At 46.8% G+C, this 14849-nt stretch overlaps 1 protein-coding gene across 1 annotated transcript in view; it reads left to right on the forward strand.

Moving 5' to 3' along the window:
• SREBF2 (sterol regulatory element binding transcription factor 2) overlaps window positions 1-14849 on the forward strand; it is a 75059-nt gene that overhangs the window by 28512 nt on the left and 31698 nt on the right. Inside the window, exons 2-7 of the mRNA XM_032138283.2 lie at window positions 5471-5920; window positions 7257-7438; window positions 9546-9692; window positions 11801-12022; window positions 13347-13461; window positions 13553-13734. Coding sequence (XP_031994174.1) covers window positions 5471-5920; window positions 7257-7438; window positions 9546-9692; window positions 11801-12022; window positions 13347-13461; window positions 13553-13734 — 1298 coding nt within the window. The remainder of the gene's footprint in view (window positions 1-5470; window positions 5921-7256; window positions 7439-9545; window positions 9693-11800; window positions 12023-13346; window positions 13462-13552; window positions 13735-14849) is intronic.

The raw sequence follows: 14849 nt of genomic DNA on the forward strand, positions 1-14849 counted from the left end.
TCTCTACTAAAAATACAAAAATTAGCCGGGCATGGTGGCATGCACCTGTAATCCCAGCTACTTGGGAGGCTGAGGCAGGAGAATTGCTTGAACCTGGGATGTGGAGGTTGTGGAGAGCCAAGATCACGCCACTGCACTCCAGCCTGGGCAACTGAGTAAGACTCCATTAAAAAAAAAAAAAAAAATGACAATGGATGACTCAAGAATAGTGGAACTGCTGGATGATTTTTATTTTTGTTCATTTATATGCTTTCTAAATTTTTCTTTAGTGAATATATTACTTTTATGATTTTAACAAATTATTAAAAACAAGGCCAGGCGCATTTGCTCACACCTGTAATCCTAGCACTTTGAGAGGCGGAGGTAGGCGGATCATCTAAGGTCAGGAGTTCGAGACCAGCCTGGCCAACATGGTGAAACCCTGTCTCTACTAAAAATACAAAAATTAGCAGGGCGTGGTGGTATGTGCCTGTAGCCCCAGCTACTTGGAAGGCTGAGGTAGAAGAATCACTTGAACCCAGGAGGTGGAGGTTGCAGTGAGCTGAGATTGCACCACTGCATGCTTGTGCGACAGAGCAAGACTTTGTCTCAAAAAAAAAAAATTACTAAAAACATTGTCTAACGCAAGGTGCATAATTAATACAAAATATAAGAATAAATGACCTTTGTAAACTAGGTTTCCCAGCCCCTAACAGGGCTGGGTAACAAAAACCTATTAAAGGATTATTGACTGATTCTGTAATTTGGAGAAACTGTAACCCCATCTGGAGGCTTCACATTCTTTATTCTTGACCAGAATTAATTTAACCAGATTTCAGGTTACCTCATTCTCAGGTAGATGCTGAAGGCTGAGTTGAGCAAAGTGATATTTATGTTACCTCCAAGCCACAAGCTCCATAAAGTACATGTGAACTCAGGGTCTCTTTGTGAGTCATGGGGCTGCTTGCGATGCACGGATGATAACAGGAACCTCTAATTTTGGTTACTTGCTTTTAGAGACCAGAACCCAGATACAGTTTCCCGGGGCCTCACCTACTTTGTTAAGCAACTTAGCTATAAGTTTACAAAGCAGCTAAAAACAGGAGCAGGGGAGTGAGATGAGCTTGAGCATGCCAGCCTAGCTCCTGGGAGGCCTGTCTCTGGCCGTAAGCTCTGTGGCCTGCCATAGGAACTGGAGCTTCATTTTCAAAGCTCCATAAAACTTGTGCCTTCTCCCAGGACTCCCTTTTCTGAGTTTCATGGCTCTCTGTGGAAATGAGAGCCTGTGTAATCACAGAACGTGAATGATCAGAGCAGGGAACAGTGAGGAACCATTAGGACGTTCCCATGGGTGTAGCTCAGAGTTACAAAGCACAACTGCACCTTGGGTCTCCAGGCCTCCTCTTTTCTGGCACTGCAGACCAGATGGGGTCCTGGAGAGGCTCTGTGTGCCCTGCTGGAGCTTCCCATCACTCCTTTCTGCAGATGTTCGTCTTAACAGCCCCTCTGTGCCACTCAGCCCAGTACCCAGCTGCCTGGCTGACTGGAGATGGCTCCACTGGAGCTTTTTGTGTGTGGGTTGAAAGGGTTTTTTTATTTTAATTTAAGTAGTCTCATTCCATCTGCCTACACACTCTTACGCTTCGTGAACTAAGCTTTGTGACCTTTGTAGGTTACTTCACCACACCAGCCCGTATCTTCCCCACAAAAGGGTTTCAAGAGTACTTGACAAAATGAGATCAGTGCACCCACGTGCCTGTGTAGTGGGTGCTCTGGAAGTACCACTAACAGGGACCTGCATAAGGGTCTGCCCTTCACCAAGCACTTTGGATAAATTATCTTATTAATCTTCAGGGCAAAGAGGCCAAGTGTGTATTTTCAAAGCAGCCTTTTGTGGTGAGGAAACCAAGGCGTAGAGACAAAGTAACTTGCCCACACTCACACCACTGATTAGGTGGGCCTCCAGAGACTCACACCTAGGCCTGACTACCACCAAAGCCTGTGCGCATCTATGAGGCCACCCTGGCCTTCTGCCCTCCTTAGCTTTCCATGGATGGAAACTGTCGGCCAGTGTGTGATGTTTTTCTGTCTCTGTGTTACAGCCCTCTGTGTTGATTTCTTATAGAGTTGGGATTCTGGGGGAATTCTAAAAGGTTCAACAAATTCTTAGATTTCTCTTAAGTCATTTTCTTAAAGCATTTTATAATCTTGTACTTGGAGTGTGTCAGCACTAAATTATGTTTTGTTTAAATGTACTGAATTTGAGGACATTTCTCAGTTTAATCATGTCAAGGAATTGGAATTGGTTAGTACAAGTTACAATATCTATAGCAATCTGCCCATTTCTCCCTCACACAAGGCTGAGTGAGGACAGAGCTTAGTGTCAAGGTGTTGGTAAATAATACCACTGTGTAGAAATGTAGTCTGGTGAGATGCTGTTTTGCCCAGCAGGCTTAACTGATTGAATACTTAAGGTACCCGGATTGAAATGCAAAGCTCCAGTTATCCCATATGGAGGCCACAGTAGAAAGCCCCAGCAGCTGTATTTATTTATTTACATTTATTTATTTATCTATGTATTTATTTATTTTTTGGGACGGAGTCTTGCTGTGTTCCCTAGGCTGGAGTGCAGTGATGCAATCTCGGCTCACTGCAACCTCTGCCTCCCGGGTTCAAGCGATTCTCCTGCCTCAGCCTCCTGAGTAGCTGGGATTACAGGCACCCACCATCATGCCTGGCTAATTTTTGTAGTAGAGACGGGATTTCACCATATTTGTTAGGCTGGTCTCGAACTCCTGACTTCAGGTGATCCACCTGCCTTGGCCTCCCAAAGTGCTGGGATTACAAGCATAAGCCACCACCCCCAGCCTATTTACATTTAATTATGATTTATTTTTCCTATCCTTCTGCAAACTTCAAAAAATATATATATATTATATATATATAAAATATCAAAAAATATATATATATATATTTTTGAGACTGAGTCTCGCTCTGTTGCCCAGGCTGGAGTGCAGTGGCACGATCTCTACTCACTGCAAGCTCTGCCTCCTGGGTTCACTCCATTCTCCTGACTCAGCCTACCGAGTAGCTGGGAACACAGGCGTCCACCACCACGCCCAGCTAATTTTTTGTATTTTTAGTAGAGACGGGGTTTCACCGTGTTAGCCAGGATGGTCTCGATCTCCTGACCTCGTGATCCGCCCGCCTTGGCCTCCCAAAGTGCTGAGATTACAGGCGTGAGTTACTGCGCCCGGCCCAAAAAATCTTTGTGTTTTTTTTGTTTGTTTGTTTTGTGTTCAGAGAAGGGATCTGGCTAGGTGCCCTGGCTCATGCCTGTAGTCCCAGCACTTTGGGAGGCCAAACCGAGAGGTTGCTTTTCAGGAGTTTGAGACCAGCCTGGGCAACATGGTGAAACCTTGTCTCTACAGAAAATACAAAAATTAGCTGGGCATGGTTGGCGCATGCCTGTGGTCCCAGCTACTCAGGAGGCTGATGTGGGAGGATCGCTTGAGCCTGGGAGGCAGAGGCTGCAGTGAGCTCAAATTGCAACACTGCACTCCAACCTGGGTGACAGAGCAAGACCCTGTCTCAAAAAAAAAAAAAAAAAGAGAGAGAGACAGACAGAATCTCGCTGTGTTGCCCAGGCTGTTCTCAAACTCCTGACCTCAAGTGACCCTCCCACCTTGGCCTCACAATGCGCTGGGATTACAGGCATGAGCCACCACACCCGGCCTCAGCAGCTTTCTGTTTGTCAGATATACAAACATACCCCAGGCTCCAGGCCCCCACCCCCGCCCAAAAAAAAAAAAAAACACACATACACACAGCATCAGAGACCTGAGAAGGACATCCTGGTGGAGGTTTGGGGGAATGGAGATGGTGCCTTTTTTTTTTTATAGTGGTGGTGTGGTGATTTTTGTTTTGGTGTCTAAATCAGAGTATCATATGGCCTTGAAGGTTTGGAAAGGAGGGGCCATAGTTCAAGAACAAGCAGTAGCTTCTTGGGAACGTATTGGAGAGAGAAAAGAGAAAAGAATGTGGACAATGTAGAGAATTATAGATCTGAAACTATCTGGGACAAAGCTGAGGCTCCTGACTTCTATAGGGACCAGTCATATGAAAAAGAAGGGAGTCATGAGAGATGAGGGGGTAGTTGTGGGTTAAGTTGGGTTTTGGAAAGCCTTTGAGAAGATTGACCAGGGAAGAGACCCTGGAAGCAGGCTTGAGACCCTTTGGGCTGGGAATTTAAGGGTCCCAGCTACTTGGAACATGATCTAGAAAGGGAAGCGTGGTCTCCAGGTGGACAACTCCCTTTGGACCCAAGACTCTTTGCCCAGAGAAAAGGGGCACAACCAGACAAGGGCTAACATGGGTCCTGGGAAGCACGGAGTTCAGGGCGGGGCAGGCTTGCTGTGTCCTGACCTGGCAACATACCTGCACTGTGTTGTGGTAGAAGAACACAAAGCTGGGAGGCAGAGAACTGGTTCTAATCCTAGCTGTACCCTGACAAGCTGTGTGACCTTGGCCAAGTTACTTTCCTCTCCTGGACTTCATACATGGTTTTTCCATTCTTTGCATCCCTGAAGCTCCATGACTTAGGGGCCATCAACTTGGTTGTCCCTGAGTGTTTCCAAGAATACCAACAGTGCCCAGAGTTTTACTCAGCTTGGAGAGGAGGCCCAGAGCCTCCCTGTGGTGAGGAGGAAAGGGGTTAGAGCAAGTTTGGGTCTGCAGTGCTAGGATTGGAGGTGGCCTCACAAGCCAAGACCGCTATACTCACAGCCTTAGGACAGTGACTCCCTACTCGCTGCCTCAGCGTTTCCAGCTGTAAAAAAGGACCCTTGGTACCTTCGACAGAACAGCACCCATCTAGTACAAAGGGTAGTTCCTTTTTTGATCAAAACAATCAGGAAAATGAGAGAGGCTGGATTCGGTGGCTCACACCTGTAATCCCAGCACTTTGGGAGGCCAAGGTGGGTGGATCACCTAAGGTCGGGAGTTCGAGACCCGCCTGATCAATATGGTGAAACTCCGTCTCTACTAAAATTACAAAAATTAGCTGGGCATGGTGGCATGCGCCTGTAGTCCCAGCTACTCGGCAGGCTGAGGCAGGAGAATCGCTTGAACCCAGGAGGCGGAGGTTGCAGTGAGACAAGATCGCGCCACTGCACACCATCCAGCGTGGGCAACAGAGAAAGACTCTGTCTCAAAAAAAAAAAAAGAAAGAAAGAAAGTGAGAGAAAGGGCCTGGAGGTGAGTGTGAGGAGGGAAAAGAACATCAAACAGATAAAGTCCTGTCCTGTTGTCCTCGGACCTTGGGCAGCCTTCTTGGCCCAGATGATCCCCACAAGAAGGAGGTAAGGGTTTCCTGACCCATTTCTGCCACGGTCTTAGGAAAGTCATTGGGTTTTCATGCCTTAGTTTCTTAAGCGTTTGAAAGTTAACTTTTTGGATAGCAATAAGATTACTCCTTTTCTTTTGTTCACAGAGATGCTGCAATTTGTCAGTAATCAAGTGGGAGAGTTCCCTGACTTGTTTTCAGAACAGCTGTGTAGCTCCTTTCCTGGCAGTGGTGGTGGTGGTAGCAGCAGCAGCAACAGTGGCAGCAGCAGCAGCAGCAGCAGCAGCAATGGCAGGGGCAGCAGCAGCGGAGCTGTGGACCCTTCGATGCAACGGTCATTCACCCAGGTCCCATTACCTTCCTTCTCTCCCTCGGCGGCCTCCCCGCAGGCTCCAACCCTGCAGGTCAAGGTTTCTCCCACCTCAGTTCCCACCACACCCAGGGCAACTCCTATTCTTCAGCCCCGCCCCCAGCCTCAACCTCAAGCTCAGCTGCAACAACAGACGGTAATGATCACCCCAACATTCAGCACCGCTCCGCAGACGAGGATCATCCAGCAGCCTTTGATATACCAGAATGCAGCTACTAGCTTTCAAGGTGATTCAGAAGTCAGAATGGTAGTGGTTGGTTGGTTCCAAAGTTTATGTGCCAGTTTGTAGACACTGTAAATATTTCTGTCCTCTTCAGGAATGGCAGGTATATCAATATGGTCCTGTCTGAATGAGTTTCTGGTAACTGGCAGTAAGAACTGGTACAGGAGCATGTCACAGTCTGCAGCTTCAAATACCTTAATATCTATTGTGCCTATTTCAAAAATACTTGGTTAAAAAAATCCAGCAAGCGGCCAGGTGTGGTGGCTCACGCCTGTAATCCCAGCACTTTGGGAGGCCGAGGCGGGCAGATCACGAGGTCAGGAGATTGAGACCATCCTGGCTAACTCAGTGAAACCCCGTCTCTACTAAAAAATAGAAAAAATTAGCCAGGCATGGTGGCAGGCGCCTGTAGTCCCAGCTACTCAGGAGGCCGAGGCAGGAGAATGGCATGAACCCGGGAGGCAGAGCTTGCAGTGAGCAGAGATCGTGCCACTGCACTCCAGCCTGGGCAACAGAGCGAGACTCCCATCTTAAAAAGAAAAAAAAAATCCAGCAAGCATAGTAGACACAGGGCCATCCTGATAACTAGTGGTGGAGACTTGAATAAGGCTTGAAATTGGCTAGGCGGCAGCCAGATCTCAGCTGCCACAGTTGAGAACTATTCATTCAGCAAACATCTGAATAATAGCATCCACTATGGCGATGAATATGACTTTTAATACAGGTGCAGCAGCTTCAAGTAGCAAGCGTCATGCTGGGCCCTCAGTATGTGTTGAGGGAATGGATGACTGAAAGGGGCTTGTTCTTTCTGTGATGTGCTGCATCCCAGTGCCTTTTCATCATATTTCCCTCTGACTCTGTGGGGAGCCCTGGGTAAGATTAGTATTGCTTTGAATTTCAAAGAATCTTATAGTTCTTCAATGGAGTTCAAGAATTGGGACAGGTGGGGGAATGTAAAGGCAAAAAGCTGAGACAGTCTTCCCAAAGTACACTTTCTGTCCAGAAAGGATGGAAGAAAATGAAGCCCCAGGGAGTTGTTGATTCTCAACATCTGTTAACTCCCTTGCTGGGTGCAGTCATTTGCTGATTAGCTTCCCTTTCCTCCACCCTGGCACCCAGAGTAATAAAACAGTTTGTACTCGTTCCCTCAGAAATTGATGCAGCCCTTATGGGATGTTCTTGTTGTCTAGGCCAGCTTGTAAATGGCTGCGCACATCATCTTCAGCAGCAGGTGGGGAATTGGAATCATTATGAGATACTCCATCCTCAGGTTTCTGCTGCAGCTGCAGTGACAGAATGCATTCCTCATCTCTGTGCCTTTTTTCTCCTCTTCTCCCAAGTCCTTCAGCCTCAAGTCCAAAGCCTGGTGACATCCTCCCAGGTACAGCCGGTCACCATTCAGCAGCAGGTGCAGACAGTACAGGCCCAGCGGGTGCTGACACAAACGGCCAATGGCACGCTGCAGACCCTTGCCCCGGCTACGGTGCAGACAGTTGCTGCGCCACAGGTGCAGCAGGTCCCGGTAAGTGGCTGGAAAGGATTCAAGGAGGCACTGGTTGGGGCTGTTAACTGGTCCTTGGTTGAAGATGTGGTCTACATACTAAGAAGGACCAACCAGAGTGTACACAAAGCAGCTTGTGGGGCGCCAGGATGCACCTGTGAGCAGTGTATAGAGACCTGGCTGAGCCCATATCTGTAGATAGACACTGGCACTTAGGAAAGGCTGGTGCAGTCACTTACGTACACATGTAATGGGCATAAAACTGGAAAGAAATGTGCTAAATTGGTATTTCCCAGATAATTTTCTTTTTCATAGTTTTGTGTTTTGTTTTGTTTTGTGTTTTGTTTTGTTTTTTTGAGATGGAGTCTCATTCTGTTGCCCAAGCTGGAGTGGAGTGGTGTGGTCTTAGCTTGTTGTAACCTCCGCCTCCCGCATTCAAGCAATTCTGCTGCTTCAGTCTCCCAAGTAGCTGGGACTACAGGCATGTGCCACCACACCCGGCTAATTTTTATATTTTTAGTAGAGACGGGGTTTCACTGTGTTGGTCAGGCTGGTCTTGAACTTCTGATCTCGTGATCCACTCGCCTTGGCCTCCCAAAGCACTGGGATTACAGACGTGAGCCACAGCCCTTGGCTTTCATAGTTTTCTGTTTTCCATATTTTCTGCTGTGGATCCTGAACGTATATTGGGTTGGGGGGGCATGTATTATTTTTTATTTATTTATTTTTTAATTTTTTTTTTTTTTTTTTGAGACAGAGTTTTGCTCTTGTTGCCCAGGTTGGAGTGCAGCGGCGTGATCTTGGCTCCCTGCAACCCCCGCCTACCAGGTTCAAGCGATTCTCCTGCCTCAGCCTCCCAAGTAGCTGGGATTACAAGCACCTGCCACCATGCCTGGCTAGTTTTTTGTGTTTTTAGTAGAGACGGGGTTTCTCCAGGTTGGCCAGGCTGGTTTTGAACTCCTGGCCTCAAGCAGTGCATCCATCTTGGCCTCCCAAAGTGCTAGGACTACAGGTGTGAGCCACTGTGCCCAGCCGGGGGACGTGTATTATTTTTATAATCACAAAAAAAGTCTTTATGTCATATATCATCGTGGACTATATCTTCTTTTTTCTTTTTTTTTTTGAGACAGAGTCTTGCTCTGTCGCCCAGGCTGGAGTGCAGTGGCACAATCTCGGCTCACTGTGCAACCTCCACCTCCTGGGTTCAAGCGATTCTCCTGCCTCAGCCTCCCGAGTAGCTGGGATTACAGGCACGTGCCATCACACCCAGCTAATTTTTGTATTTTTAGTAAAGACAGGGTTTCACCATGTTGGTCAGGCTGGTCTCCAACTCCTGAACTCGTGATCCACCTGCCTTGGTCTCCCAAAGTGCTGGGATTACAGGCATGAGTCACCGCATCTGGCCTATATTTTCTTACTAACAAAGTAATTTATCTTAAAAAAATCAGGTTTATTATTTTTGCCTCTCAGCCATGTGTCTGGCTTTCCTGAGTCTTTTCTCTCCTCTCTGCCATTCACCCTACCCATCTCTGCTCTGCTCCTGCTGGGCCACCGGCACCACCCTCTTGAAAGTCTTTCAACCTAAAAACCCATGACCTGGCTGGACACCATGGCTCATGCCTGTAATCTCAGCACTTCGGGAGGCTGAGGCAGGTGGATTTCTTGAACCCAGGAGTTCAGGACCAGCCTGGGCAACATGGTGAAACCCTGTCTCTACAAAAAAATACAAACAATTAGCCAGGCATGGTGGCACACACCTGTAGTCCCAGCTGCTCAGGAGGCTGAGGCAGCAGGATCACTTGAGCCCGGGAGGTCGAGGCTGCAGTGAGCTGAGATTGCACCACTGCACTCCAGCCTGGGCAACAGAGAGCAACCCTGTCTTAGCAAAAAAAAAAAGCCAGGACCCTCATTAGCTAGCCCCTCTTTCTCCACCTGAACCCAGTATTCAGGCTGTACAAAATAGCCAGCTTTTGAAATGGCCTCTATGCGATTTCCTGTTCGTTTTTTTATTCTCAATTTCATAAAAATTATTTCTCATTCTTTCTTGGAAGGTCTATGCAGTAAGAAAGGAATGCATAACAGAAGGATAATGCTATCATCCTTTTCCTTTTCTTCCTTCTTCATCCAGGTCCTGGTCCAGCCTCAGATCATCAAGACAGATTCCCTTGTTTTGACCACACTGAAGACAGATGGCAGCCCTGTTATGGCTGCGGTCCAGAACCCGGCCCTCACCGCCCTCACTACCCCTATCCAGACGGCTGCCCTTCAAGTACCAGTAAGAGCTGCCTTCTCCCCCACCCTCCTCCCTACCCCTTTATTCCTGGAGGTGTTAGTCTTCAGAGATGTTAAATCTCTATATGCTGAGTAGGTATGGGAGGGTCTATAGCACGAATCAGTCAAATTGTAAATGTTACCCCTCTTAGTAGTTTTTTCGCTCAAAAAAGTATTACCAGTGTGTGTTCGATGTGGGAGTACTGGAGTCTACAAGGAGGTAGAAAAAAATAGCAGAAGGACCCTCTATTCTTGGCTAATAGCTCCACACAAGACCATTCACCTCTTAGATCCTGCTGATGACTTCTGAAGGACCCTAGGGCCACCAGCCAGGGAAGGGCTCCAAGGTGAAGAATATGGAAGGTACCCCATCCTTCATTTGTAGGTTCTTAGCCACTTTCAGCATCCTATAGCATGAGAATCTGGTAGAGTAAATGGTGATTAAAATTTAGAAGCACTAGCTTTATTCATAAAAGCCAAGAACTGGAAGCAACTCAAATGTCCATCCACAGGAAAATAAGCACATTGTGATATATTCATACAATGAACTTATGCCTAGCAATTAAAAAAAAAAAAAGAACTACTGACAGGCACGGTGGCTCACGCCTATAATCTCAGCACTTTGGGAGGCCAAGAGGGGTGGATCACCTGAGGTCAGGAGTTTGAGACCAGCCTGGCCAACGTGGTGAAACCCCATCTCTACTAAAAATATAAAAATTAGCTGGGTGTGGTGGCACATGCCTGTAATCCCAGTTATTCAGGAGGCTGAGGCAGGAGAATTGCTTGAACCTGAGAGGTGGAGGTTGCAGTGAGCCGAGATCGCACCACTGCACTCCAGCCTGGATGACAGAACGAGACTGACTCTCAAAAAAAAAAAAGCTACTGATGCATGAAACAACATGGGGCTGTCCCTCAGAAAGAGTGTGTCAAGCTGCCGGGCGTGGTGGCTCACGCCTGTAATCCCAGCACTTTGGGAGGCCAAGGTGAGTGGATCACGAGGTCAGGAGATTGAGACCATCCTGGCTACCATGGTGAAACCCCATCTCTGCTAAAAATACAAAAAATTAGCTGGGCGTGGTGGCAGGTGCCTGTAATCCCAGCTACTCTGGAGGTTGAGACAGGAGAGTCACTTGAACCAGGGGGGTGCAGGTTGTGGTGAGCTGTGATCACGCCACTGCACTCCAGCTTGGGCAACAGAGTGAGACTTTGTCTCAAAAAAAAAAAAAAAAGAGCGGGACGTGGTGGCTCACACCTGTAATCCCAGCACTTTGGGAGGCCAAGGCGGGTGGATCATCTGAGGTCAGGAGTTCGAGACCAGCCTGACCAACATGGAGAAACCCCGTCTCTACTAAAAATACAAAATTAGCCAGGTGTGGTGGCGCATGCCTGTAATCCCAGCTACTCGGGAGGCTGAGGCAGCACTTCACTTGAAGCCGGGAGGCAGAGTTTGTGGTGAGCCGAGATCGCACCATTGCGTTCCATCCTGGGCAACAAGAGCGAAACTCTGTCTCAAAAAAAAAAAAGTATTAAAGAAAATAAAGTTAGAAAAAATAAGAGGAGAAAACAGAGATGAAGAATAAAAGGGGAGACCTCCATGGTTGGCCTATTTACTTAATCAAATGGCTCTTATTGAGAGTGTCACTTCTGCCCTTGAGCTTTTTGATGGCAAAATTGTATAAAGAAATGCAGTAATTTGCTTAATTGTCATTTGAGAGGAAAAAATGTGTCATACACTAGGAGAAAGTTTTCTCTGGTGCCAACTCGTGGTTCACTGTGTATAACTTTAGAAGTGGTTAACAGTTTGACAGCAAAGCAGAAATCATGTGACTTGTTTCTGGCATACCTAGATCAAAACTTAAAACATATTTAGCTGTGTTAATCCTCTTGTGGTGTAGTTTATCAGCAGTGATTCTTGAAGGGAGGTAGTAACCAAGGTGCTGTGGCCCCTGAGGCTTCTTGGGGCCTGATTTGATTAATCCAGGAAGAGTCTCAGACCTCATGAAGTACTGCCAGGTCTGGCAACACTTGGCCAGAGCGGGCAGGTCTGTGTTGAGGTTGCTTTATGCAGACTAACAGAGGGATCATTCTGCTCTGTACCTGTGCCTATTCTAGACCCTGGTGGGCAGCAGTGGGACCATTCTGACCACAATGCCTGTAATGATGGGGCAAGAGAAAGTGCCCATTAAGCAGGTACCTGGGGGAGTCAAGCAGCTTGAGCCCCCCAAAGAAGGAGAAAGGCGGACAACCCACAATATCATTGAGAAACGATATCGCTCCTCCATCAATGACAAAATCATCGAATTGAAAGACCTGGTCATGGGGACAGACGCCAAGGTGGGTGCCAAGCAAAATCGTGTTTTATGTTCCACCATCTCCCCTCTACCTGTTTTTGCCTCAGGAGCCTAGAGAAGTCCCAGGCTCAAGGTAAGTGAATACAAGACCGAGTTAGAGGTGCTTTTTTATTAAAGCATCTTGGTGTCATGTCAAGATTATAAAATATTTAAAAACATAAGGGGACTGGTGAGGGTTGATGAGGCAGTGACCCACTGAGACCTTTGACTCCTTCGGCTGTGCTCTGCAGTGATGGGGACTCCACTGTCAGAGGCAGAGAAAGACGCCTGCCACTCAGTAGTTCCAGATACAGGACTGTGTGTACCTTGGAGTCAGCTGATGGCATAGTTTTAGCTGTGTTTAGGGGTTACCTTTTAGGGAAAAGAAAGTAAAAAGAGGTTGAGTCTTTGACCAGCAACAAATAGAGGAAATTGATTTTCCAAATGTTTCTGGTGTTTCAGTGAATGTGTCTTCTGGAAAGTAGGAGATTTTATTTTTAAAACCTATCTATGTTTAAACCCTATTTTGAAAGAAAATTTCATTTTCCTTGCCTACAAATCTGAAAGGTGTACATCCTAAGTAAAAATCTATGCCTTAAGATAACTGTCCAGGCTAGGCACTGTGGCTTATGCCTGTAATCCCAGCACTTTGGGAGGCTGAGGCAGGTGGATCACGAGGCCAGGAGTTCGAGGCCAGGAGTTCAAGACCAGCCTGGCCAACATGGTGAAACTCCGTCTCTACTAAAAATACAAAAAATTAGCCGGGCGTGCTGGCAGGCGCCTGTAATCCCAGCTATTTGGGAGGCTGAGGCAGGAGAATTGTTTGAACCTAGGAGGCGGAGGTTGCAGTGATCTGAGATCGCGCCATTGCACTCCAGCCTGGGCAACAAGAGTGAAACTCTGTCTTGGGAAAAAAAAAAAAAAGATAACTGTCCAACAATGCTGTGGTTCTTCATTTGTTTTCCTTAAAGTTTGTTATGGTGCTAGGATTATTATAAGAAGTAGGAACAATAGCTAATATTTATTGAGTGTCAACTATTTGCCAGGCTCAGGGCTAAGCCCTTTACACTCATTATCTCATTTAGCCCTGCTGCAAGCCTGTGATTCATGCGCTTTCATTATCTCTGTGTTAATGAGGAGGAAAGTGAGGTTCAGAGGTATGGAGTAACTTCTCCCGAGTGGCACAGCTAATCATTGGGAAGACCAGCATCTGAACTTGGTTTCTCCTCTCACAGAGCCATGCTGTCATCCCAAGTGCTAGGGCTCTGCTCTTTTCACCCTGTAGCCTGCACTGGTCTCACTGTGTTTTCACTCATCTTCTTACCCAGATGCACAAGTCTGGCGTTCTGAGGAAGGCCATTGATTACATCAAATACTTGCAGCAGGTCAATCATAAACTGCGCCAGGAGAACATGGTGCTGAAGCTGGCAAATCAAAAGAACAGTAAGCGTGCTGAGAAAAGGGTTGTCAGCCCTGGCCCAGGTGGGGCTTTGTAAAAGCAGATCATTTTCACCAGGTGGGGTTTTCTTTGCAGAGCTTCTAAAGGGCATCGACCTAGGCAGTCTGGTGGACAATGAGGTGGACCTGAAGATCGAGGACTTTAATCAGAATGTCCTTCTGATGTCCCCCCCAGCCTCTGACTCAGGGTCCCAGGCTGGCTTCTCTCCCTACTCCATTGACTCTGAGCCAGGAAGCCCTCTGTTGGATGATGCAAAGGTACAGACATTTGAAATCTCCTGATCCCTGGAATCTTTCCCATTTCCCCTAAGAAAGTAGCTGGGAGGTCACAGTTATGAGGCCAGGCCGCATGTTCAGAGGGCCTAGGCTGGAGAAAAACAGGAATTCTGTGAAATTAGCCAGGTCCTGGAGAATAAAGAAAGAGAAAACTGACTCTGGGGGGAAACAGTCCCTCAGGTTTAACTGGTCCTTGCTGATAGGCCCCGTCAGAGAGGAATGAGTGCCAGATCCAGAACGAGAATGCGGAGTAGCTGTTGTGGGGCGTTGGGAGCTGCTGGAGGCACCTCATTGGTTCACTCTGCCTTTAATGGGCCTGGCAAGACCACTTTGGGAGGCTGATCAGTTGCTTTAGGATGAGGCTTCCTCTGGGTCCTCTTTTCAGAAATGATTACAATTTGCAGTCTAACAGATAACATTTTACCTATGGGCCTTTAATCGTCAAAGCCCCTGGCAATGGTAGTTTAATGGAATTACTTAAGAGACGCTCTGAGCCTAATGGTCTTCCTGGGAACCTGTAGAGACCACTGGGTTCTGTACTGTATTTTGACTTCGGCAGTTTCTGACTCTGAAAGCACAAAGTTCCCTTCTAGTGTTTGTTTTTGACTAAGCTGTTTATTGTATCATATACTTAATTTTACTAAGGAAGCTCTGTTTTTGAAATATTCTTATAAATGTGGTTCTGTTTGGCAACAACAGGCTGTTTGACATATAAATTGAATTAGCTCGGCTTCTGAGTCATCAGAAGAAAATCTTAAATGGTTTTAAAATATTGAAAAGAAATGACATGCTATATACACATTGGGGTGCAGAGGAGATCTGGCTCCAGCCCTCCCGCTGTAAAATGGAGAGTGGGGTGGGTGTAGACAATGGTACGGTTTTAGAACAGGTAAAATCCTTTAGATAGATTCACACTAAATACGGTCTTTGATCAACTTTATTGAGGTATAATTTAAATGCAATAAAATATACCTACTTTAAAAGTACAGTACCAAGAGTTTTAACATAATGTACAGTGCTATGTAACTGTCACTATAATCAAGATATAGAACATTTCCATCACCCCAAAAAGCTCTTTTGTACACCTTTGCAGGTAG

Source organism: Hylobates moloch, unplaced genomic scaffold (genome assembly GCF_009828535.3).
Source record: "Hylobates moloch isolate HMO894 unplaced genomic scaffold, HMol_V3 SCAFFOLD_19, whole genome shotgun sequence".
NCBI lineage: Eukaryota > Metazoa > Chordata > Mammalia > Primates > Hylobatidae > Hylobates > Hylobates moloch.